Source organism: Emydura macquarii, unplaced genomic scaffold (genome assembly GCF_026122565.2).
Source record: "Emydura macquarii macquarii isolate MOO-44397 ecotype Brisbane River unplaced genomic scaffold, CSIRO-AGI_Emac_v2 contig_2432, whole genome shotgun sequence".
NCBI classification, from domain to species: Eukaryota; Metazoa; Chordata; order Testudines; family Chelidae; genus Emydura; species Emydura macquarii.
Genome location: NW_027132569.1, coordinates 2,116,960 through 2,142,885, shown reverse-complemented (window position 1 = coordinate 2,142,885; position 25,926 = coordinate 2,116,960). Strand labels below are relative to the sequence as shown.

Below are 25,926 nucleotides of genomic sequence, written 5' to 3'. Positions count from 1 at the left end.
GAGTGGGGCTTGGGGTTGCTTTCCTTCCACCCTGTGACAGACTTTCTCCTCTCTATCTTCCCTAGAGACTGTTCTCTGCCGGGAACTGATGGCAGGGCTAGTCGTGTTTCTGGCATGGTAGAACCTGGGCAAATCTGGATCCGAATTCCAGATGAGTTTTAATTCAGCATTTGAACTGCAGGTATGGAACCAACATGACATTTGCCGCCAGCCCATTGCTCCCTTGGCTTGTTTACCGCTCTGTACAGGACCTAGCATCATGGGGCTCTGATCTTGGTTGGTTTCTAAGCATTACCCTCATAAAAATGATAAAATAACATCAGAGATGCAGCCATTTAAGCTTGCACATAAAATACAAAAGTACTTCTCCATCAGGTGTATGGTAAAGGGCATGAGTCTGGAGTGACTGTATCACATCACCCATTGGACAGAGAACTCTGGAATTGGAGAGCCGCTCCAAGATCCCTGTTCTGAACACCTCAGAACTTGTCAGACACCCGAGTTGGATCCAAGCAGTCTGGCTCAGGTCCGTCTCTAATTCTGAGGTGGTTTCCTTCTGCCTCTCACCCTTATAGCTATGTAACTTTAAACATAGGGCATTTTGTCCCATATACAGTACTGACTGTACCAGCTGCATGAAACTTAAGATTGTAACTCATTTGTGTGTGTATATTTATTTGTTTTAACCTTGTAAATAATTCTCGTTTCCTTTTCCTATTTATATGAGATTTATTAGTTTATTACAGGATAGTCTACAGGCACTGCCTTTGGTGCAAGATCTAAGGTGCAACTGAGCTGGGGGTAAATGACTGGTCCTTTGGGACTGGGAGTAACCTGAATATTGCTGTAATTCTTGGTGTAAGGGGCCATTTATCACAAAAAGTATGCTCACATGGGTGGCAAGATTGCCTTAGTCCAGGGGACTGTCTGACTCAAGGCAGTTCTAGGTTGTAAGGAGTTTACACTTGGTAATTAGTAGGTGAAATCTGAGTATGGAACTCACTACCACTTTAAGATTCATGCTCTGCTTCCTAACAGTCTGGTGAGAGATTGGTATTCACACTCGAGTCACTGCAGGCAGCATTAGAAGGTGTAGCTATGGTTCCACTGGTGTAAATCGCTCAGGAAATACCCTGAATCCATGCATCTTATAGCTACTCCAGCCAGGCTTGCTTCCCAACTAGTGCTACCGACTTTGGCTACTCTGTCAGTAATTCCCCACCCGCGCATGTACCTTGCCTTTGGCAGATTTCCACAAGCTTCATTGTAAAAGTGACATACTTTAAGTAAAAGTATTCTAACTCAGGACTGAGTAAGGACCTCATCAGGATTTGGCAGTGTTTGGGCTCAGATCCTGAAGAGGAAGCTATTGCCTAAGTGAACTTCTTCTGACATCAAGGAGGCCATCCATGAATCCAGCTGTCATTAGCTGAGTCAAGATATCTGTTTCTCACATACAAAAACATAATCCCCTTGCCTTCTTAGCAGATCTGAAATAAGGCACAGAGAATGAAAGCTTGATAATTGTGTGGTTTTTATGCAGTGATAGTAGCCAAACGCCATCTCACTCCTCCACTTACAAAGGTATGATCTACTGGTATTGATTAGAGCCTAGTACAGGAGAGGTTATTTTAAAATATTCTGGACATTGATTTTTGAATAATCTGCTTTTAATATAGAATATCAGCTTCAAACAACCAGAGCAGGCATTGTTCAACCAGCCTCCATACCAGACTAATTTGCCTTAGACAAAGAAAAAACACCATTGTAACTGCTAAAATTTTACTTCCTTATATTCTCAGAAGATCTGCATTCATACAGGGTCTTTTCCAATGCTCTTATTTCCCAAAGCAGCAAGAATCTCTCTCAGCATTTGAAGCGTATAATTTCCTCTCATGTGAGTACAGTTTGCGGCCCTCCTGCTCTAAATTCTGAAGTATTGATATGCAGTTCAATCTGTTCCTCAACAATGTTCTCCTGTTGTCAGTTCTCTAGTGTTGGCCTCTGTGCAAATGTACTTCTGTGTACTATAACACACAGATGCAACAAAAGGAGAGGTCAAGTACCACAGGGTCAACCCCACAGAACTTTTGGTTCATCGCTTGTGATTGGGACCCACAGATGGCAAATGACAGAACTGAAGTTTCTGGTCTGAGCTTTTACCGTATTTTTCGCTACTGACTGGATTTCTAATCTTTTCCTGAGTCCTTGGAAAGGGAACTTGTTCGTGTATGATATTCAGCTCAAGACATATAGGACACCCCCCCTCATTCTTCTTCATGATCATAACTCCTGTGTTTGTGTGTGTGGCAGGAGATGAGGGGGGGAATTTGGCAGCATTTGAGAGGACCCTTCAGGAAGTTATAATATATACCCACTGTAGTTGGTCCTTAATAGTACTGGATCACTTACTTTTGCACACAATGAACCTCACCGGTTGACTTTGAGGCTCATACTGTGCACTTGGCAAGTCAACGGAGATTCTGATCGAGAAGGAACAAGGAGAATTGCTGCTAACACCTCTTAGAAGCCAAGAGTCATAGTTAATGAATTTTAGAGCATTTTAGTAGCAACACCGGGGGGCTCAAACCAACATCTTTGTTTAAGGGACAAAGGGTTGTCCCTGCTTTCACTCTTTCCCTATCAGATGTTATTAAGGGAGAAAGTTTCTAGCAGGCTTGATGCCAACTGTTGCCCAGGCTGCAGGCATTAGCTAAGAACTGACAAACTCATAGCTGGAGACCAGACCAGTTCACCTGTGTTAATTTTGCTCAAACTAGGTATAAGAATGGACTCAGTGAAATGACGCTATGAAATGCTTGCAAGTTGGCTGCATGCATTAATCTCACGTGTAATGTTGGTATTCCCAGGGACAAGAAAATATGTAAGTTTGGCTTTCTAACCGAAAAGGTTTGCTCTGAGATTTGAACCAGGCACTGGAATCGCTCTTCGCGTCTCCCCGGCCTATCAAAATCAGATGGGCCATCAAGGAACCTCGCAACACAAAGGATTGGTTAATGGCCCTATCACACCTTGGAAATGCTACATGCACGGAAGCTCGCCCTGTGTACATGAAAGCTGAATGAAGGAAATAAAACAAAGCCACAGGAAAATTTTCCATCTGTCTTTTCAGTTTGAACTCTGCCAGGGCCAGAGACTCTAAACTGGGGCAGAGATCCCCACAGGTTACACCTGGGCAGAGCCTTCCCTAGAGTATGGCGAATAGGGATGACCACCCTAGGCCCTGCACTATGGGGGGCCCTGCGTGCTAGCTGGGCCCTCCTCAGAGGAGCCACCCGTCCCCACTGTCATTGCTGCTGCTGCCGGTGGGGGGGGGGGGGTGAAAGAGGGGGAAATGGGCCCTCAGACTCTCCTCCCTTCCCCCGCAGGGTGCTGCTGTTGATGGGGTGGAGGATTTGCCCCAGGTCCCGCACCTATCTAGGGACAGCCCTGCACCTGGGTACACCCTGAAAGACACTCTGAAGTGGCAGTTCAGTACAGCTCTGCTGTGTCAGTCTGAGGATTTAGTTGGTAACTCATTTGCATGTATGTTTTCTTGCTTTAATTTATAAAGAGCACTATTTCTTTTTCCTAGTTAATAAACTATCTAACGGTTTATAATAGGATTGGCTACAGGCATAGTTTTTGGTGTGAAAGCTGGGATAAGTAACCGGGGACTGGAAGCAACCTGAACACTGATTTTTTTGGTGAAAGTGATCACTTAGTCCAGTTTGTCTGGATAGCGAGATACACTAAAGAGTCTAAGGAGACTTAATGGTAACACTGTTATAGTGATCAAGGAGTTCACATGTGTTACTGGCTTGGTGAAATCTAATCACAGAACATACCACCAGATTGGGGTATCCGCCCTGCGGTAGGCACTCATGATCATGAGCCACTCCAGACAGCATAATGGGGAAGTAACCAGAAAAATACCTTCTTTCTTATTCTTTCCTAAAAACTACACATAATATAGCAACAAAAGACTGAAGTCTAAGTGACATCTGTAAATCTCCAATAATATATACAGGCAGTTGCAGATGCATTCATATACTAGAACATGACCTGAAACAGCTACTCAAAAAAACTTTTGTCTGAATAAAAAAAATCAGGCAGCATGACAATCATCAGTCTTCTGTTTCTCTGTTACACGTAGTTTTAATTAGGGTGGAAGGAGATGCTTGTGTGGTTAAAAAACATGAGGGGGAGTTCAAACACCTGGATTCAGTGCTGGGCTCTGCCAAAGACTTCCTTTGTAATCCTAGGCAAGTCGCTCGTCTATTCCTCAGTTTCCTAAGCTATAAAACAGAAAAGCGTTAGCTCTAAGGTGTAAGGCTGTTAATAAGTATTTGTAAAGTATGTTGAGATCCGTGGAAATAACGTGCTATAAGTATGCAAAGGGTTCTCATAGCTAAGCCCTTCATGATTTTAGAGGGAAAGTGCTGTTTTGTTCTTTGTGTGGGTTTGGCTGGAGCTCAGGCTCTGAAGCTTCCCCACCCTAAGCTTCCTAGTCCAAGTCTCAATGTCTACATGTCTATTTTTAGTGCTGTAGCGCTAGCCTCTAGAGACTTGCTTCAGAACGTTTCTGCAGGGCATGTAGACATACCACAAGTGACTTGCCCCCGCTCACAAGGAATTGAACCCAAGTTTCAACAATTCCCAGAGAAAGTGCTCTATTTTTTCCCAGCTGTCCGACTTTTCTTCCTGGATATTATTGTTTGCTTTTTGTACATTGCTGCTCAGAGGGGAAAATAAAAGGAACAATTTTACCAAACCATACACCTCTTTGTCCGCAGGAGAAAGCTGGATGTAACCCAGTGCTGGATTTTTTAGACTGTCATTTTAAGATAAGATTTATGTGCTTGGATTTTTGGGAAGCACGGCCATAGTCAGTTTATGTAAATGGATAACTGCAATATTTGTTCTGGAATGTAGGTTTGTTCTGGAATGTAGGCTAAATTAAAAAGAGCCACGACAGTAAGTTAAAACTTTTTCACTTTGCTATGCTTTGTTGGAGCATATATTATTCCTTGAGTGAGAGAGACACACGAGTCTCTGACACAGATTTTCTATTCATATGGTAATGAGTTTCAAGAGTTTAGGTGGGTCCTGAATGATGGACCTAAAGAAGTGGTCTGGGGAGCTCGAAAGTTTGTGTCTCATCGACATAAGTTGGTCCAATGAAAGATAGTACTTCATCTACCTTGGGGTGGTTCACACTTACCGCACGATTCGGCGGCAGCCAACGGGAGTTACGCAAACTACGCAGAGTAGTTTGCACAACTGACGTTGACTGCTCTGCTTCCCTTCTGTGCGCTGTTCTCACTGCGCTGAGCTGACGGGAACAGCTACTTGAGGGGGTGGACTTACTCAGTCAACTTCCTAATCGATTGAGCAGGTCTCACTGTGACTGCTCAATCGATCAAAAAAGATCGATCGGGCAGCAGCGATTTTGCCGCTGTCAGTCTGAACATAGCCCTTGTCTCTGTCCCTTGAAGGTGGAAGAAATAATATAATCCCAAGATGTTCTTTCTTCATTAAATGAAACAGAAAATGCATAATTCCTTACGGTCTCAGTTCTTCTTTAGTTATCAAGGAACAGAACATGGTAGAAGTTGGCAGTGAGAGGGGGACCTTTTCAAAATATCTTCTGTACCAATTATGAAACCATCTCAGAGGATTTGAATTTAAAATTCAGAGTGATTCAAGATAAAGATTTGAACTAAAACTTTGATTAGACAGATGATTCCAAAGCTATTACATTTGGAAAAAGGAGACTCACATCTGAATGTTAACTTATTTTTATGTTAACTAAGATGGAACTTAATGCAGAATTATTTCATTGATACAACATGGCCCTCAAGTTACTCTCTTTTGTACCTAATGTATACAAGAGTTGTGAAACAACACAATAAAATGTGTATGGGGCAGTTCAGGAGAAGTAGTAAATCTATGTTCCTGATGCTGTATTGTATGTCTGTAGTTGGTTATGGCCCTGATTTTCAGGAAGCAAGCTACCATGCTTATAATAGGCATCACAGAAATTTGATGGATTGAAGATAATCAATGGGACACAGTAATAGCAGGGAACAAAATATATCAGAAGGAGAGAATAGGTTGTACTAGTGGCACCATATGTATGAAAGAAAGCATAGAATCAAATGAAATAAAAATCTTAAATGAACCAAACTGTGCCATAGAATCTCTAAGGATAGTAATTCCATGCATGAATAATAAGAATATATCAGTAGGGATATACTACCGACCACCTACCAGGACGGTGATAGTGAAAACGTTCAGGAAGATTAGAGAGGCTATAAAAATAAAAAACTAAGTAATAGGGTATTTCAAAAATCCCATATTGACTAGGTACATGTCACCTCAGGAGGGGATGCAGAGACAAAGTTTCTTGACACCTTAAATGACTGCTTCTTGGAGTAGCTAGTCCTGGAACCCGCAAGAGAAGAAGCAATTCTTGTTTTAGTCCTAAGTGGAGAACAGGATCTGATCCAAGAGATGAATATAGCTGAACCGCTTGGTAATAATGACCATAATATAATAAAATTGAACATTCCTGAGGATAGGGGTGACACCAAAGCAGCCCACCACGGTAGCATTTAATTTCAGAAAGGGAAACTACACAAAAATGAGGCAATTAAACAAATTAAAAGGTATAGTGCCAAAATGAAATCCCTGCAAGCTCCACAGAAACTTCTTAAAGATGCCATAATTGATGCTCAATTTAAATGCATACCCCAAATTAAAAAACGTAATGCCACCATGCCAAGTAAGTGCCAGTCTGGCTAAACAACAAAGTAAAAGAAGCAGTTGGAGGCAAAAAGGCATCCTTTTAAAAAAGTTAAATCCTATTGAGGAAAATAGAAAGGAGCATAAACTCTGGCAAGTAAAGTGTAAAAATATAATTAGGAAGGCCAAAAATGAATTTGAAGACCAGCTAGTCAAAAACTCAAAAAATAACAGCAAAAAATTTAAGTACATCAGAAGCCAAAGGGAGGGGAGGCTGCTGTACGATCACGCTGCTAAAGGAGTGCTCAAGGACAATAAGGTCATTGCAGAGAAACTTTGCATCAGTCTTCATGGTTGAGCATGTGAGGGAGTTTCCCAAACCTGAGCCATTCTTTGTAGGTGACAAATCTGAGGAACTGTCCCATATTGAGGTGCATTAGATGAGGTTTTGGAACAAACTGAAATTAACCTGTAATCAGTCACCAGGACCAGGGGGTATTCACTCAAGAGTCCTGAAGGAACTCAAATGTGAAATTGCAGAACTACTAACTGTGGTAAGTAACCTACCATTTAAATCAGCTTCTGTACCAGATGACTGAAGGATAGCTAATGTGACCCCAATTTTTAAAAAAGGCCCCAGAGGCGATCCTGGTAATTACAGTCCGTTAAGCCTAACTTCAGTGCCAGGCAGATTGATTGTAACTATAGTAAAGAACAGAATTATTGGACACATAGATGGGGAAGAGTCAACATGGTTTTTGTAAAGGGAAATCATGCCTCCCCACTCTACTAGAATTATTTGAGGGGGTTAACAAGCATGTGGACAAGGGTAATCCAGTGGATATAGTGTACTTAGATTTTCAGAAAGCCTTTGACAGGGTTCCTCACCAAAGGCTTTTATGCAAAGCAAGCGGTCATGAGATAAAAGGGAAGGTCTTCTCCTGAATCAGTAACTGGTTAAAAGGTGAAACGAAGGGTAGGACTAAATTGTCAGTTTTCAGAATGGAGAGGCATAAATAGTGGTGTGCGCCAGGAGTCTGTACTGGGACCAGTACTGTCCAACATATTCAGAAATGATCTGGAAAAAGGGGTAAACAGTAAGGTGGCAAAATTTACAGATGATAGAAAGCTACGTGAGACCGTTAAGTCCAAAGCAGACTGCGAAGAGTTACAAAGGAATCTCACAAAACTGGGTGACTGTGCAAGAAATGGCAGATGAAATTCAATGTTGATAAATGCCAAGTAATTCTAAATCCATCGTACGCTGACATCTTTTATACTGCGTGCAGATCTGGTTGCTCCATCTCAAAGATATATTGAAATTGGAAAAGATACAGAAAAGGGCAACTTAAATGATTAGGAATATGGAAACGCTTCCATATGAGGGGAGATTAATAAGACTTCCAAGCTGAAAAATTCGAAAGAGATGACTAAGGGGGGTATAAGAGAGGTCTATAAAATCATGACTGGTGTGGAGAAAGTAAATAGGGAAGTGTTATTTACTACTTCTCACAACACAAAAGCTAGGGGTCACCACCAAGTGAAATTAATAGGCAGCAGGTTTAAAATGAAAAATAAGGAAGTATTTTTTCATACAATGCACAGTCAACCTGTGGAACTCCTTCCAGAGGATGTTGTGAAGGCCAAGACAATAACAGGGTTCAAAAAAGAACTAAAGTTCATGGAGGTTAGGTCTATCAATGGCTATTAGCCAGGATGGGCAGGGATTCATTCCCTCTGAAGCACCTGGCATTGGCAACTGTTGGAAGACAGGATACTGAGCTAGATGGACCATTGGTCTGACTCAATATGGCCGTTCTTATGTCCATGGAAGTAGCTCCATTGAAGTCAATGAGACTATGTATATCTACACTGCAACTATGGGGCATAATTGCAGCATGTATAGATATACCCAATCTAGATCAGGTACCACAGCAGTGGTAGCTGCAGCATTGTGGGCTAGACACCTGAGTAATTACCCAGGCTTCTGGGTGGGCTTGTAGAGGCTGCACTGAAGCACATGCTGCTGCAGCTTTGCTGCACTGGTACCAGAGCTAGATAGATCAAAGCTAGCTTCAGTAAGACTGCATGAGGCTGCAATCCTACCCATTAAATTCAGTGTAGATATATCTTATGCCCAGGCTTAGAGTTAGGCATATGCTGAAATGCCTTTCTGAATTGAAGCCTATGACAACAGAAGTTTTTAAAGCTATTCTGATGGTATTTTGGTTCCACACAAAGCATCACAATAAAATCAATGTTCACAATGTTTCCAGTTCAGCTTTCCAAGAGTACGTTTTGAACAACATAGCTAAGTTTTGTATAAGCTTCTGAACTTTTGGACATTTAACAGAACCTTTAAAGGTTCACTTAACACTAGTATCTAGAGCTGGTTGAATGATAGCCAAATAATGTACTATTTGTCAGCTCTATTATTCAGCAAATATTATTATTCAACCAATGACAGTGTTGGTCAAATGATTGAAAATGAGATAAATAATTTCTCAGACAAATAGCATCATTTGTCCAGCTCTGCTATCAATACAAAGATACACACTTACACTACTGCTCTGACAGTTAGACGAGAGTAGCACGCACAAGAGCTCTCATTTGGTAGAGTTGGACAAACTAATCTTAAATGAACCTAAATTCATGGAATAAATTATTCCACAGAAACATCATTGTAATTTGTTATCACTTTACAGCTGTATTGCTGGGAATGCACTATTGTCATTAGGTAAGCACTTTTAAAGGAATAATATTCAGTGTCAATTTGTCTAAAGACAGCTTTACCAATTACTTCTCATCACCTGCTCCGATACGCATGAATAACACCCTGTTCAAACTACATTCTGTGTTATACTGCCCAAAATTGAACATCTAGAGTATAGTTACACAGAAATGCTAGTATTTAAAAACTGCTTTACGCTAGAAGCTCTGAATTTTCTCTTAGGATACAAGTCTAATCTTAAAGCTACCTGCACAATATATGGCAAATCAGCTTTTATAGGAAGGGAAATTGTAAAATATTTTTATAATTTAAATTACACTATAGCCCTCATTTACTCCTCCCCTTAGTTTTACCTTGATATAAAATGTGTTGATTTTAAATGGAGGTGCTGTTGATTTATATGAGCATGAGAGCAGAATGCCTTATGTTTTTATACCAAATATAAAGAGAACAGGATGCAATAGAATAAATTTGAGACAAGTTTAGTACAGCGCCTCCCATCGTTCAATCAGCTGATGCCTAAGGATTAATACCCCGATTCAGCACAGCTTAGCATTAAGGATATACCTAAATGCTAACTTCAGAGGGACTGAAAGTTAAGCATGTGCTTTGCTCAATAGGGACCAATTTAAGCACGCATTTAAAGTTAAGTATTCTGCTGAATGAACGCCCATCCGAGTAGTTCCATTTTAAGTCAACAGGGCTATGCATACATATAAAAGTTAGGAACATCTTTAAGTACTTTGCTCAACTGGGGCCTAGGAGAGGTCCAATTTGAGTCTCATCTCTGTGAATTTGCAAGTCCCCAGGCAACCTGAACCACTGGATTGTGGGGATGGTGGGAGAAAGTGCTCTGTTAATTAGTTTATTCCCACTCTTGTGTTTGGCATAACAGCTCGCTGGCAGGATTTGAATGTGTACCAACTACTGGCATGTCACAAAGTGATGTGATGAGCCGTTGTTTTTCATAACACACTGAATACAATTCATGGTCTCGTATAAGAGAATGCTGACTACATCTGACTTTTTTGTTCACTGGTGCTAATTTTATTAGCTTCTTTAAAAAATCATCTTCAAAGTTAAATGCCTACAGCAATTAATGCCATTTTTTCACTCCAAAATAATCAGAGACTCCGGGGGGCGGGGGTAGGGAGGGTGCATGGGTGTGAATAAATTAAACTTAAAGGTCTGGCTCCTGCATTATAAAATGAAAGTCAACTCTAGTCTAACACAGCTTTGCCTGCACCTAGCTTATGATAGTTGACTTTAAATTGCAGAACAGTTCCAGGTGTTTTCAAAGAGTAGTGCTGATTGTAAAGTGGAATAAACTATTGAATGTGAGCACTTAGAGGGTTTGATTTTGAAAAATTAGCCTGTGGGTTAATGTTGGGAATGGGCAAACCATTCAAATCAGAGATCTGTGCACCAGCCCTTCCTGCCTTCGAGAAGTTCTGATTCTAAACTAAAGTTCTTGAATTTTATTCTCTACCCAATCCCTCTTTGCATCTAATAAGACATCCTTTCCCCATGAAACAGTTAACTACAGCTGATTCGTTGCTAACCCTTGTCCCCTTTCTGACCTGTTCACAGCTAATATAATAAGTGCCTTGATAGTCAATGCTCCTGACACCTCTGAACACTTTCACCAATCACTTCTGGCCTTAACCTTTTCCTGCCTCAAACAACAATCCCATTCCATTCTCTACCGCTGGAGTAGATCCCTTTTAAAAATGTAGCCCTTCTGCCAAGTGCAGTTGGCAGCAATCCCTAGGGGTTTCTTTCCAACAATACAGCAGAACCAGCTCGAGCCTCTACCCAGCCAGCTGGGAAATTACACCTCACCACCCTGGGCACCTCCAAAAGGCAATACTTCCCCTCTCGCAAGCACAGAGTCGGAGTGTAGAAAGAAGACCTTTTAATAAAAGGAAGGAAGTAACTCAGTCCTAGTTTGGGAAAACAGTGCAAGCAGGATTCATAACCACAAAAAACCATGAGCAAGACTTCCCCCACACCCCACAGAGTATGTTGGGCAGTGTCCTGTGCCTCTCCCTTGTTGCTTCCTCACACTCCCATTCACAGTTGTCGTCCTTGGTCAATGATGATCTAGAGCAGTGGTTCTTAACCTTTCCAAACTACTGTACCTCTGAAGCCTGAGTCCCACCCCCACGGGGCTGAGGCATGTAACTTAGTTTCATGGCGCCCCTGTGGCTCCAGGCAATTGCCTTTCTTGCCACCCCCAATACCAGCTCTGCACTTGCGACCCCTCTAAAACTCCAGGTTAAGAAACACTGATCTAGAGCTTGAGTGAGTTCACTTCTCACTGTGTGTGTGGTGGGGGCTGGAAGAAGGCACCTTGCTTGCCTTGCCGTCCATCACCACTGCACTATTTGCCACTCCACCAGCTGCCTTGCTGGCTGCTCATGCTTCCCTGGCCGCCTGCCAACCATTCCCCTGGCCGCCTGCCAACCACTCCCCTGCCAACCTCTGTGCCACTGCCTGCTTCTACCCTGACCGCTGAAGGTCGGTCTCTCACGGTCCCACCCACCTCTCAGTGATCGTCAGTTTGTGGTGGAGAAACCGTGGTGCTGAGGCTGGGCAGGAGTGCTGTTCCCCAGTAGAGGAGGTCAGCTCTAACAAGCACTTAACAAAACAAATGCCTCCTAATGGAATTTTAATTAGCTCCATCGTTGAACAGTGGAAGGGGGAGGTTAAACCATGCCTGGGCCTCTTAGGCAGAGCCCACACTTCCAGGCGGGAATACCCGTCCTATTAACTAGGGTGAGCAGATGTCCTTATTTTATAGAGACAGCCCTGGTATGCAAGGCTTTTTCTTATACAGGTGCCTATTATCCCCCACCCTTTGTCCCAATTTTTTACATGTACTATCTGGTCACCCTACTATCAACCTTCGCAGGGCTCTGGCATCCAAACCCCTAGCTTAAGCCATTCGGTTCAGATGAGAGCGACTCTTCCAACAGAGCAGGCTAAACACAGTTCTGCTGCCCTTTGTTCTTACAATAAGGGGGAACAACATTTCATTACTCCTGCAATTAACACAAGTGATCTGTGACCCAACACCAGGCAAAACGGATCATTTGGGCAAAGCAGTCCCATCATGCTGAGCACCTAGGCAGGGTGGGTGTGCTCCTGCAAATACAGTCTGGCCCTGAAGCCTTTTGTTCCACCTTCCTTCCCCCCCAGCTAGCTGAGCAAGGGTGAGTTCTTTCAGCCCCTGCTTACATAAAAGTGAGCTGATGATCAACCTCCTTTTTCCCCATACCTCTTCTGAGCCCTGGTCTACACTACAGAGTTAGGTCAACGCAAAGCAGCTTACATTGACCTAACTAAGCGTCTACGCTAAAATTTCACCCCCACCGACGAAACTCACCCACAAGAGGCGAGTTTGTCTATGTCGTTAGGTCAACTCAGTGTCAGTGGAGACACTGAGTTACTTACATCAACTGATGCTGGCTTTCTCTCATTGACAGTTCAACTGGTGCTTCCCCGCCAGGCGTGCTTGCACACCGCTGACCCAAGGAGCAAAGTGAAGACATACAAGCAATGTAATTACTGCGGAAGCTGTTTGCCAACGGTAAGTGAGGTTGATTTAATTTTGTAGCGTAGATATGCCCTAAATTCCATCCACATTTCAAAGATACAACCTTTTCTGTCTGTCCACACGGTCAAAGTTCTTGTTCATACCCTTATCCTGTACTGCAGCTATTATCATCTCCACCGCTGAGACCCTGGTTGCTCCAGTTTTCCCCTCCTCAAGTCCAATCAAAATGATGCTGCTGGGACTACCAGCCTGGCTCATTGCTCCCATCAGATCACCCACCTCTTTGCATCCTTTCACTAGCTCCTCTTTTGCTACTGCATTAGACACAAAGTTTCTTGTCTTTAGGATAAGGCCCTTCATCATTTAGTGTTCCTATAAGACTTCATACTGTATTACAGTGCTGATCGCTGCCTTAACTCTGAGAACAATGCCAGACATCCTATGCTGCCCCTTACACGTGAGGGGCAATCACTTTCATCTCCTTTAAATTTCTCCTGCAGCTGTTCCTTTGCCGAGATGCCTAAAAAGACATTGCTATCCCATAGTGAGTAGGCAGCTAATAAACAGAGACTACCAATTTATTATGCAAAACATGCTTCGCCCGCCGTTGCCCCATCCTCCCGTCCTGCCACTCTTTTGTCTGTTTCTTCCACCTGCTGTGTCTTAACACTAGCTTGTGCACTCTGTGGGGCAGGAACTGTCTGTCTCTCTCTCTCGCTTATTTGCACAGTGCCTAGCAAGACTAGCATGACAAGGCCCAATCCTTGATTGGGGCATCTCAGCACTGCTGGAAGAACAGAATCCTCTGACTCTCTGAAAGGCGAGGGTTTCTAATGGCAAATGCAGCTGATGCACATTCTTAAAAAGAGTGATAAGCAAAACTGTTCATTATGTCTGACGCTCATGAAGTTGTTAACACCATTAATAATCAGTCAGTATTTCACAGAGGAACCACCACAAACATTCGCTTCCTTAGCTCGTAAAAAATCCTTAGACCAGGTTGTCTACAGAGTTACAGGCTGGCCCCTTTGCACCACTCAGTGAGTTGTAACCTAGGGCACAGAGGAGAGCTCCCTTGAGAGAAGGTGCAGGTGTTCCTGTTTGCAAACCTGAAGGGTTCCTGGCAGAAAGGATATGTGTTGGAGGAATGGCAGAGTGGAACAGAGCTCCGCTATTATCCTCCTTCACTGGCATAAAGGCCATTAAGTAGATTATGCCAGTGGTGCAACTTAGAGCTGTTGCTGGGCTGCTCTAAGTCAAATCCAGGATAGGCTGGCTCTCAGAATCAGGGAGCAGTAATGAGTGCTTTGCTTCTTCACTTACTTCTATGCCAAGCAGAGCTCTGGCACAGGAGAGAATCTAGCCCCTCCCCCACCATCACCACTAGTCCCCCATTGAATGGGCATTCATTTATTTGCAAAGTGTATGGGTAAGAGGCTGAGGAAGCTGTGCAGTTGCTTTTTCAGTTTAAACAAAAACATCATCTCCGAATAACTAAGGAAGAATGCAAAGTCACTGGGCAAGCAAACATATTAGGTTGTTCTCTATTGGAAATGTTTTATTGTTCCTGAAAGATATGCTGCATATGAGAAAATTACAGCACAAAGTTCATCTTGCATCATTTTGTAGATGGGATTATTAGGAAGACTTTATGGGATCTGGGGCTATTCTCCCTCGTGATTTTTTTTTTAAATACCTGCAATTTAGTCATGTCGAAAACCACAAAAGAGTGCTCTTCAGACATAATTTTCAACCATGTGTGCACTTTACATTCTTATGGGTTGACATCATTCTTATCTGGCATGATTACTACTTTACCAAACACTGATTTCTATAAACTCTCTTTACACATTTAGAGCCTGATGGAAAGTCCATGGCAGTCACTAGGTGTTTTTCCACTGAGCTTTGGGTGAGACCTTTTTTCTCCAATCTAGAAAAAACAGTTCCTCCTCCCATTAGCGCTTCTACAAACAATTTTTTGTGACAAACCAGAACCCGTGCTCTTGCATCTAGGAAGCTGTTTTCTTGCAGGGATATATTGGTCTATTTAGGTCCATAAAAAGGTTTTTAGCAGAAGAGCACTGGAGACACAGTCTAATCCAGTTTAATATAAACAATTCTGTGATGCCTGGGAACAGGGAAGTGGCACAAATTCAGACTCTGAGATAAGCCTCCATTAAGCTGTCAAACTGTGGCATGTGTCCATCGCAGTGAGTGCAGTGTATAGTATTTTTTTTAAATCAAGGATCAAATGTAATCCTAGTTCAAACCGATGCTGGACTGAATTCAATAGAGTTGCACCTGCTTACTCCAGGGTTGAATTTGCTCTCAAGAAAAAGTCTCTATTCTAAATGGAAACTGACTTTTTCACCTTTCATCTTGCATATCAAGGTAATGAATACTGCTGGTCTTATCCCTGCACCTCACCGCATTCCATATCTCCCATCCCAGACAATACCTGTAATGGCTAACTGTGTTACAAAGAAGGTCATTCGGGATTTCCTCTTCCTCTTCCACGTAGAGAGCAGCACGATGGAGTTTCCAGCAATTGTGACAATAAAGAGAATCCAAAGAGTAACCAGCTGCTCTGTCTGCATGGTGGGGGGGGAAAAAGAAACCAAGTAAATGGATCAGTGGGTGAGTGAAAGCAGCTTGGATTAAATGAATAATGAAGAATTATCTATAACAAAAGAAGGTAATGAAGAATTATCTAAACAAAGATGGGAATTAAGACAACAGGATTTAAATATGAGTTGACGATTTTTAATTTAGTCCAAAAAGTCTGTTTTTCATCAGAAAATGTTAAAATGTAGCCGCATTGGAACAGTGAAGTCCTGGCTTTAATTTGATGATGGCTGTGTGTTTGTTTTTTTAAAATAATTTCGCAAAGGCATCAGAAACATATCAAGTATCACTGAAATGGGGAGGGCCCTCAGTTTTCTTATGTTGCTCTGGTGAATCCTTAAGTCTGTCTTACTATACAAAGAAATATACAGATGGGCTCTTTGAAGAAATTAGAGAAATAAAATGTTTTGCTTTCTAATCCAAGCAGGTATGGGTCATGCAAGTACCTCATAAAAATTAACTCACTTATAAAAGAGAAAGGCAAAAAAAAAAAAGCACTGCCCAATGTACTAGTGGAATCTTACTATTCGGAGAAATACATAATGGAGAAATGCTCCCTAGAGATAGTATGTGTAAAAATATGTATTGAAATGAAAAAAAGGTTACCCAAACCTTTCAATGCCCCAAACATTCAGCAACAAAAGTAGAGCGTAAGGGGGGATGCACATGCATGCAATCTGTTTTTCTAAACGCATCAGCTCATCCTGAGATATGGGCACAATTCCCTCCCGCCACACACGCACACTTTTTTTAGTAAAACCTCTTCCAGTCATTTGGAAGCACAAAGTTCACGTTGTCTTTCTTTCATGCCCATGCTTTTTAGTTTTAAGAAGCACTAAGCCTGGTGTCTAGTGGGACCAAAATGGAGAGCAGATGCAGCATTTTTACGAACAGTTCATTTACAAAAACCTTGCAACGTGACTTTGCCCAGGGCCCAAGCATAATTTTTTCAGGCCCAGTACAAACTTGTAACACGGGCCCCCTCCCACACACAGACCCATGGGGATTGCAGCCTGGGCTGGGCTCCGATAAAGTGTCCCCGTCCCCCCCCTCCGCCCATGAGGGGGCAGGGACTTTGCCCATGAAAAGTAGATTGTTCTCAAAAAGAGGACCGCACTGTTCTTTAGCAGCTTTTCTTAATACATTAGGTGTTAACTGCAATACATTCATGCTGGAGTGACCTTTTCATGGTATATAACTTGTCTGAGGGGGATGTATTGCAGGATCTTATCGAAACAAGGTATTAACGTGTCGTAACAACAACATATAGTGATCTACTCTTCCATGCCCAAAACTCCCATGTTTACAAAAAAGAGTGGCTGGGCTGCGTCTTAACCCTAATGAGAGTGTTAAAAATTCAGGAAGTTCCTAAGGAGTCAGACAATTTGAGATTTATTTTTTAACCTAGGCCAGGGAAGGAAAATGAAACACTTCTTTCCTTCTTTCCCCCAGTTATTAGCTGCAGCCTCATAAAGTCGGTCTAACTGGCCCTGGTAACTGAAAATGAGGAGATGAACTACAGCTGCACTTGCGGCCACCTTCAGCCTCTGGTGAGATTGAGGAGCAGCTGGAGGTGAGGGTCTGCTCGTTGCCTAGGTTGTTGGGTGGGGACGGGGTACTCAGGGCTGCTGCTAGTGTTAGTGGCTCTCCTGATTTGCTGGGTGGGGACATGGACAGGAGGAGGGCTGCAGGAAAAAAGTTCCTTAAGCAGCACAGAGCAGAGGGGAAGCTTCTCTCGGACATTTCTCTCAATAACACTGCTGAGCAGGGAGGAGCAAAGTGGGAAGTCAAGCCCCCCTGACCATGGCCAGGAAATGCTCAGCCATGGGAGTGGAGAGGTAAGTTAGAAGGGAGTGAGGCTAGGTGCATCTCACTCCACTGAGCAGTGCTACAAAAAACAATGGAGCGGAAATTTTGGTCCCTTTAAACTTGTCTCTTGCAGTTTGGCTTGCATCTTCTGTGTCTGAACTGGTTCACTATTCACTAGATAGAACACAATAATCACAGGCCTGGAAGGGACCTCGAAAGGTCTTCTAATCCAGTCCCCTGCATAATAGGACAGTACAGCACAAATTGCTTTTTTATTCCCTAGCTATACTTTTGTTTTCTTTACAGATTGCCAGGATGTTTGTTGCCAAAAAGTAAAATTTGCACACTGGCTCACATTTGGGACTGAGGGCAATAGATGAACACAAGGGATGAGTTCAGGATAGTCTCTCTCACTGGTAACTGATGTGAGCTATGAAGGAGACAGTTTGTGCTTTCCCTTTCAGTGGTGTAAATCAGGAGCAGTTCATCAGAAATCAATGATGTTATGCAGGTGAAGAGGACAGCAGAATCAGACTCTTTGATGCTAAAATCTTCTTGAGGTTTAGCCAGAAGGAATACACTTGGATTTGAAAATAGTGTTAGAGTGGATTATTCCTCTGGAGCACAAAACACATTCAGCATAAGAACAAATTCAGTATAAATCCTATCCTGCTTAAAGATGGAGCAGTACATGACAATATGTAATTCAGCATTCTATGGACATGGACAACTGAACTACCTACACATAGATGATAACTCATTTACATGAATCATGAGTATAAAAGGGAATGTTTGAGTTACATTAAGGTTACACAAAGGAGTCAAATCAAGAAATAAGGCTTCTATTCTTCAATCCAGCAGTGACTTAATACATAAGAAACAGAAGAGTTGTACTAACATGAATTAAGGATCAGCAATGACCAGATTTAATTACCAAAGCCTTTGCAGGCCGACTTCAGCCTGCATTCAAAACTAGCATTGATGTCAATGAGATGCAAACTGTAGCATGTGGCTCTGTGTTCACCATGCTAACGATGTATAAACGTAGCTGCTTTTGATTTCATTTACTTGTTTGTTCTTTTAAAAGAATGCTTGTACAGCAACTTCCAGCTACGATTCTAAAATGTATTTACACATCACAAGTTTCCATGCAAAAGTAATAATTTCCCAGCAGATGCCAATTACTACTCAGGCTAAAATGGGGGGAGGAGAGGGGCAGAATACTGTGTCTCCTATAGCAATGCATGACAATTCTTAGCAAATGGTCATTTTGTAAATTGTGACCACTATAATTAAGTTGCACAAGATCACTTTGAGGTAGGTAAGTTATCAGCCACTGCTCATAGATGCTGTGTTTCATTGCAAGTTTAACTAAGTGACTTGGTCATGGTCAGAAAACCAATCAGTGGCAGAGGTGTGCATGGAAGTCAGGAGTTCATTGATATTTCTAATCTATTGTACCTACTACTGCTCTGTATGATCACTGCAGTTGGAATGTTGCAGTATTTGTTACCTGAAGCTGACATGAATATTTTGCTAATTTACTTTACGATTAAGCGCAACCTTTACCCATTAAACAAATTAGAAAACTGCATCTGAAAACAAGAAATCGCTGTATGGGGAAAAAATGTAGGAAAACCAATCTGAAAATGTGAAGATTTTCCTTCACTTGTGAAATAACTATTTATTATATCTGTAAGACGAACTTCTGAATTCATATGCTATAATGATAGGAAATCATGAAAGCTGGATAATTATACTTGCAGAAGAGACCTTTAGTTACAGTTCAGTACAGTATGTTACTCAGAACCAGTATATAAACCATCTATAATCTAAAGTCTTTCTAGACCATAGCTATATTTTAATATCACTTGCCTGTACCTAATTATTAAAGGCAAAATTCACTCCAGTGATCCTCTCTGAGGTTGATTGCTTATGCGTGTTGAATATGGTAATGGAAAGTTTTAGCTTAATACCATAAATGAAGTTCAGGGTGCTGTAGCTGATGGAATGCTGTTCTCCCACTGATTTAATTTTGTTGTCTTTAATGGAGTTACGCCTAACTTACGCACTAGAGTAAGTGAGATCACAAACAGGACCCATAAGTTGGAGAAGGCACAGGGAAGGGAGAAAGAGTCAGGGTGACATTTAATCAGATCATGAGACAAATTCTACTTTGGCACTCATGTACATTCAGAATAACTTTGATTATGTTTTATAAAGGTAAAAATTTAGCCTTGTGTATCCAGAGATGCAGAAATCTGTGAGAGAGCAGAGCACCTCCTAACAAGTGCGAAAGATCAGTAACTTGTGAACAGAGTAAGTGTCTTGTGTTGGGTTGTTTCAGGCCATATAAATCAGGTAAGTTCTTATCTCAGATTCTCACCAATGAGCGTGAACTCTTGAACCTAATGGCGTTACAAGGGGGTGAGTGAGACAAGGATCATGCTTTATAACCTTCAGAAATTGTCTTCACCATAAAATCTTGACTGCCTTCACATGCTTGCCCACCAGCTCTTGAGCCTAAGCCACATTTACACTCAAGCTGTGCTAGCATGTTGCTGCAGGTTGTACTACTGTGTCTAACATTGCTGTTCCTAGACATAGATCAAAGGAGGCAGCAGAGGCCCCTTGTGTACATTTCCACACAGTTGGCCAAGGGGAACATTGCAATGGGCCTTGTCCAGACAAAACTCCCCCTGAAGTCACAATGCAGGACAAGGACCGCAGGACCAAACCCCATATGGATGGTTATGTGGCTATTTTGGAAATAATTTCGTTCTTTTACTGTACAGCATTTTAATCTGCTCAGTGTTTTACAAGGGGGAGTAAGTGTCATTAACCCCATTTTACACCTGGGGGCACAGAAGTGAAGGACCCACAGCAGGTGAGTGACAGAGCTGGTCAGGGCTCCTGCCTCCCAGTCAGATGATTCATCCACTGGACCAAGGTGCCTCAAAAGAAAAATGCATAATGCAAGTGATATGGTTGGAATTTGCCTTTTGGTGAAACTAACTAAAACAAACTGTCTTAGTTCTATTTGCTCCCAGCATGGTCTGGACAAGAGCAATGCAGTGTACTGTGTGAGAGCTGCTGCTCTTTTCCCCCCTAACAGCCAAAAGAGCACCTAACGTTTTGTCTCACATGGCAGGATGTGATTGGAATAGAAAGATATCTATTAATAGAAATTTCTGTCAACAATTTCATTTCACAATACAAAGATCAAAAGTGCCACTCTGCTGTGTTTGTGTAGCAGATGGACAGTAAATGGGAACAGCATTACTCCCATTAGATGCTTTACCCTGCCACACAAACACCATTCAGGAAAAGCATAACTTGTTACATTTTTGAATATCAGCAACTAAGCAGCATTTCTTTTTCCTTACTTCTCTTTTCACAGAGTAAGTGCTCTAGGAATAATTACATAATTTCTGCATTTATAGAAAATTAGTCCAGATGTAAGATATACTGTATCAGTCAATGAGCCATTTTACTTTTATGTTATCACTATGTGAGTACGTGTAAGCATGTCTAAAGTGTATGGATTAGTATAAAGGAATCTAGCCCACATGTCAAAATTGCATTTAACCTGTAATGAAATTGTCAGTCCTGATTAAAGAGTGCATTCAGAAAAATTCCCTTGCATCTATTGCTCCTGCAGAAGTCCACATTAACATGTATGAACAAACTTGTGAACAGAGTGGAAATCAAGTACTTCTTTCACTACTACTTAGCACTTTCAAAGTGAAGTATAAACATTAACTAATTTATTCTGACAATACCCATGAACTACATATACATATCATCACCACCATTTACAGACAAAGAATCAAAATGACTTGTCAAAAGCCACACCAAGATTGATAGGCAGAACCAGTGCTTAATTTGTAATGAGAGAGACGCTGAGGCTCAGGCAATGATTTACTTTAATTACTGATGTGGCAAGCCCGGAGATGCTGGAGCTATGAACTGCCAAGCCTAGAGGTTCTGGGACTCAACCCTGGCACAAATTAAGTACTGGGTAGAACCCAATTAGAACGCGTGTGTTCTGGCCCCCAGTCCAGGGTTCAGTCCATGAGATAAAGCCTTCCGAATGTGATTCCCCCACTTTTTTAATTGGACAGAGTGAGTACAGTAGTGTTATTTCTGGGCACACCCATTGCACCCTAGTTTGAAATTTTAGCACTTCTTTGAAATTTGTTCCTGAAATTCAATTGTTTAGTTTTCTTTCCCCAGCAGGTCACTCATTGTTTTTGACGTGTGCCTTAGCATAAGAGGATTGGGCATCTTGATTTTGAACTCATGATAGTAATGTTCTTGTACTATAATAATAATTGAGGGGTTTATCAAATACTTAGGGATCTTTTTCCTTGTCTTCTCTTGCGGTTGATGTGTGGCTCAGGTGGGTTATATCGATATTAAGAGAAATAATTTGGATTATAAATAAGTCATATGAATAAAACAAAAATAATTAAGTGATTGATCTAAACTCAAAATTAAAAAAAAACAAAATCTGTGCCCAATCCTGCCCTTCCCACTGCTGAAGCAGTTCTCACTGACTGACTCGGTTTAGCTCCTTTTTATGGAAGTGATGCATAGTCCTTCCCACATAGAGGACATAAATAACAACAGAATCATAGTAACCATAACAGAACAAACATACCACCAAGCTCTTATAGAGCTCTTTTCATCCAGAGATCTCAAAGTACTTTACAAAGGAGGTCAGTCTCATTCTCCCCATTTTACAGAGGGAGAGACTGAGGCATGGACAGGTGAAATGACTTGCCCAAAGTCACCCAGCAAACCAGTGGCAGAACCAGGAATTCAATCTGGGTCTCCTAAGGCCCAATCCAATGCCCTATCTATACCATTTTGTTTCATTTATAGCACCTGGAAATGATTTGCATCTTCATTGTTTATTCTGGTTTTGAAACAACTCCTACAAAATGTTTTTTTCTGTTTATACATCAAAATTAAGTAACCTGTGCATTCACCACATAGTGCCATGCACCCTCTTTCTTGCAGGGGGAAAAATTAAGAAACTTTTTTTATATAGTTCTAAGAATTTCTGATTACATATATGGTAATATCGAAGAAGAGGAGGAGGGTGATTGTCATTAGATGGGAGATGCTAATTTACAGGACATCAAGAATATAACAGCGTATCACCTTGTAAAGAAATTCTGGAATAGTCTGGTTTGACGGCATTAGGGATGCTGCTAAGTGCTGAGACCCAGATTCTCACAAAGTATTTAGGTACTTAAGTGCCATTGAAATCAACGTGAGTTAGGCTCCTAAATATCTTTGAGGATCTGGACCTAAATGTTTCTGTGATGGTTCAAAGCTGGTGGAAAGAGAGCAGAGAGTGGTTCGTCACCTGAAGGAGATCTGTCCTCTTTTGGTAGTTTGTTTGGGGGAAAGACAGGATTTTTTTTGTCGCTCACTTAGAGTTTGTCATTTGTAACATGGATGAAGAGAAGTCAGCATGGTTACATAGTTCAAGGCATGGCCCACTTCTGTGTTCCATACCCCACCATGATTCTGTACATTATCCAGATGGATGCGCCTGACAAACTTTGGCACAAAATTTGATTTATGTTGCACTGTGGACTTCCTGAGATATTGGGAGTAGGAATAAAGCAGAGAAGGGACTATTGGTGAGGTGAACTAGGGAATCCTGTCACTGCTCTTTTCCCTTTACCAATGATAGCATAGTATTAAAGTTTAACCAGGGACTGGTGCTGTTGAATTATTGATTATTTTACTCTCAGTAAGAATTTAATAATCAGGCTCTGGGGCAGCAGCAGGATGACAAAGAAGAAAGGAACCTGAACAGATGTCACAATTGGACTTTCATGGCTGTAGAGCTGTGAGACTTAAGTGTAGCTGTGATGTGACTATGCTGAGCATGGCCCCATGTGTATCTTGAGACGCACTGGCCCACCTTACCCACAGACTTCACTGTTGGATCTTCCACGCTGAATGAATGGCTGGATTCACAAACTTTCAGAAAAACAAAGACAAGGGTCACAATGTCTGTATCCAGGGGAGATATTCTACAGGAGGTTTTAGTGGGAAAATTCTCTGTTGCTATTCACTGCTAGTGCTGGCCAAGCAGCTACAGACTTGAGGACCATACAGAAGGTGCTTGTTTCTCTGAGAAGATGAGATGCTCTGTCTACCAGGAAAAATGAAAAAGGAGAATTAAGGTGAAACCCTGGCCCCATTTAAATCAATGGCTAAACTCTCCTTGAGTTCAATGAGGCTGGGATTTTGCCCTTCAAAGTGTAACGTGTAGTAGATATAGATGGAAGAAATTCAAATACCGCTGAACAAAGGAGGAGGGAAGCATTCGGTGACTCTTCTATTCAGTTATGATGCCAGTGGCCCTGCTTTTGGTACTTCTGGCACTCCAGAGAACAATATGTCAGTCTGGCCCTTGATGTTATATCTACAGAGACAGGTGTGAGAACACGTTGCAATTATCCAGCGTCTTTCGTCAGGGTCTCTCTCAGTGGGGAAAATGAGGTACAGAATGACTGGCCCAAGGCCACAGGAGCAGGGTTGTTCAACCAGTTACAGAGTAAGGAATAGAATGCAGCTCTCTCGACTCTCAATCCTCTGCTCTAATCACTAGACAACATCTCCTGCCTCCTTGTATATCCCCTTCTGTCCAGTAATCTCAATTTTACAAAACACTGTCTCATCATTCTCCTTGCATCAGTATTTATTATACCTATTTACAGCTAATTAAAGGGAGATAGCAAATGATTAGAGCTGATTGGAAGTTTTCCAACAGAAGGCTTTTTGTTAAAATCAAAATGATTTGTGAAAATGTGACTGTTTTGATGAAATTCCAGTGCCTGGTTTCCTGCCTGCTCACCTGCTGGGCTTCTGAGCAGTCCACCTGGTAGACTGATGGTGACCCTGGGCTCCTGGCTGCAGGGCAGCCCACAGGAAGGATGACAGACCAATCTCTTGTACACTAGTGGAAATTTAGAATAATTCCACTGATTTCACTGGAGTTACACCAGATCTGGTGTACACTGGTCTGTCAGAGATCAGAATCTGTCCCTGGAACATATCCATCTATACCTCACTCACTCATCATATAAACAAGTGCCTAAATCTACTTGTCTGAATTCAAGACTGCCTACACATCACTTTCAAAGGTGGATGACCGTGTATTTCTACAAACACTGCATATATTTCTACTTACATATTTTATACTGGGAACTTGACTGGTATCACATATCTACTGTAACAGAAGCATAGCATGTATGCCACCTGAAATTAAGTGTTATATAAAGGATGACAGCAGCCATAGCAATCTAAATTAAGGATCTCATTCATTGTCATCCCTTCCCCAACATTCACACAGTACAGTGTTGGAAAGAGCAAAGAGCTTCACTTGACAAAATTCATTCATTCTGATCAGTTCCATTCTCAACATCCCTTTCACTGCCATGCCTGACACATTCTTTAAAACAATCTTTTCTTTGCCTCTACAGCCCCACTTTCAACTTGCAAAAAGTGTAAAATCCAGTCAGCACCACTTATGATTAAAAACAACTTTTCTTGGCTGTGTACGACGTTACTGGGGCAGATGGATAATTGATAAACTCTACATATCAGGTGACAGTTATAATAGAGAGAGTAGATTAGATAAAAGAATTTAAATAAATTACTGATTTGAAAAAATACCTGTATAATGACATAACATTCACAGGAACCCAGCACCATGCTATCATGCATTATCCAAGATCTTTTAGGGCTTAAACTACATTGGGCCCCTCAATAACTGCCTGATACAAGAAATAGTCCTTACAAAGAGAATTACAAATTTTAGACAAACTCATAGTATGAAGCTTTTAATAAATAGTTCCCTCCTGCAAAGCTACTGAAAATGCAGAGAGCTGCAAGCAGGTGAGAACAGTAAAGCATGCTGTCTGTACCTTAAAGGAATAGTAAAAGGATCCCGGTTCCTCTTCCTCCACCACTTCAGTGAAAGTCATTGTTTCTGTGCAAGTTACAAGGGTAAAATCCATCCCCTCTCTGCTTCCATTTGAGCTGCTGCTGGCATCGGTGAAACTGACTTGCATTGCTAGGTTTTGTTCTGTGTAAGTTCGTGTTGCTGTGGCAGAATTAAACACAGCCAAGCTCTCTTCAGAAGAGCACAGCAAAAAATACAGCTTCACTGCTCCACCACTGGCTATGAGAGGTATGAGGCTTCTGTGTAGCCCAGTGATTAAAAACCAAGCTGGGCTCCTTCCCCAAAACCATCCATACTGACAGAATTCTGATGACAGCCATCTATATACTCCTCTCCAATAGCAACAGCCAGTAATGGATGTACCTAGTGCATGTGGCATCATCTTGAAGCCTTGCTAACTCTTGCTTGTCCTAGATCCAAAGTTGCTAACTCTAGGAGTCAGGATTACCTGTAAAAATGTTA

The 25,926-nt window shown here is 41.8% G+C and overlaps 1 protein-coding gene across 2 annotated transcripts in view; it reads right to left on the bottom strand.

The window, feature by feature from the left end:
• The window catches only part of NPSR1 (neuropeptide S receptor 1), a 90,320-nt gene extending 64,747 nt beyond the window's left edge, over positions 1–25,573 (bottom strand). For both annotated transcript variants that reach the window (XM_067562501.1, XM_067562502.1), the window contains exons 1-2: positions 25,427–25,573; positions 15,496–15,628 (exon numbers count right to left, since the gene is read on the bottom strand). In XM_067562501.1, coding sequence (XP_067418602.1) covers positions 15,496–15,628; positions 25,427–25,573 — 280 coding nt within the window. The remainder of the gene's footprint in view (positions 1–15,495; positions 15,629–25,426) is intronic.
• Between the last annotated feature and the right edge of the window lie 353 nt (positions 25,574–25,926).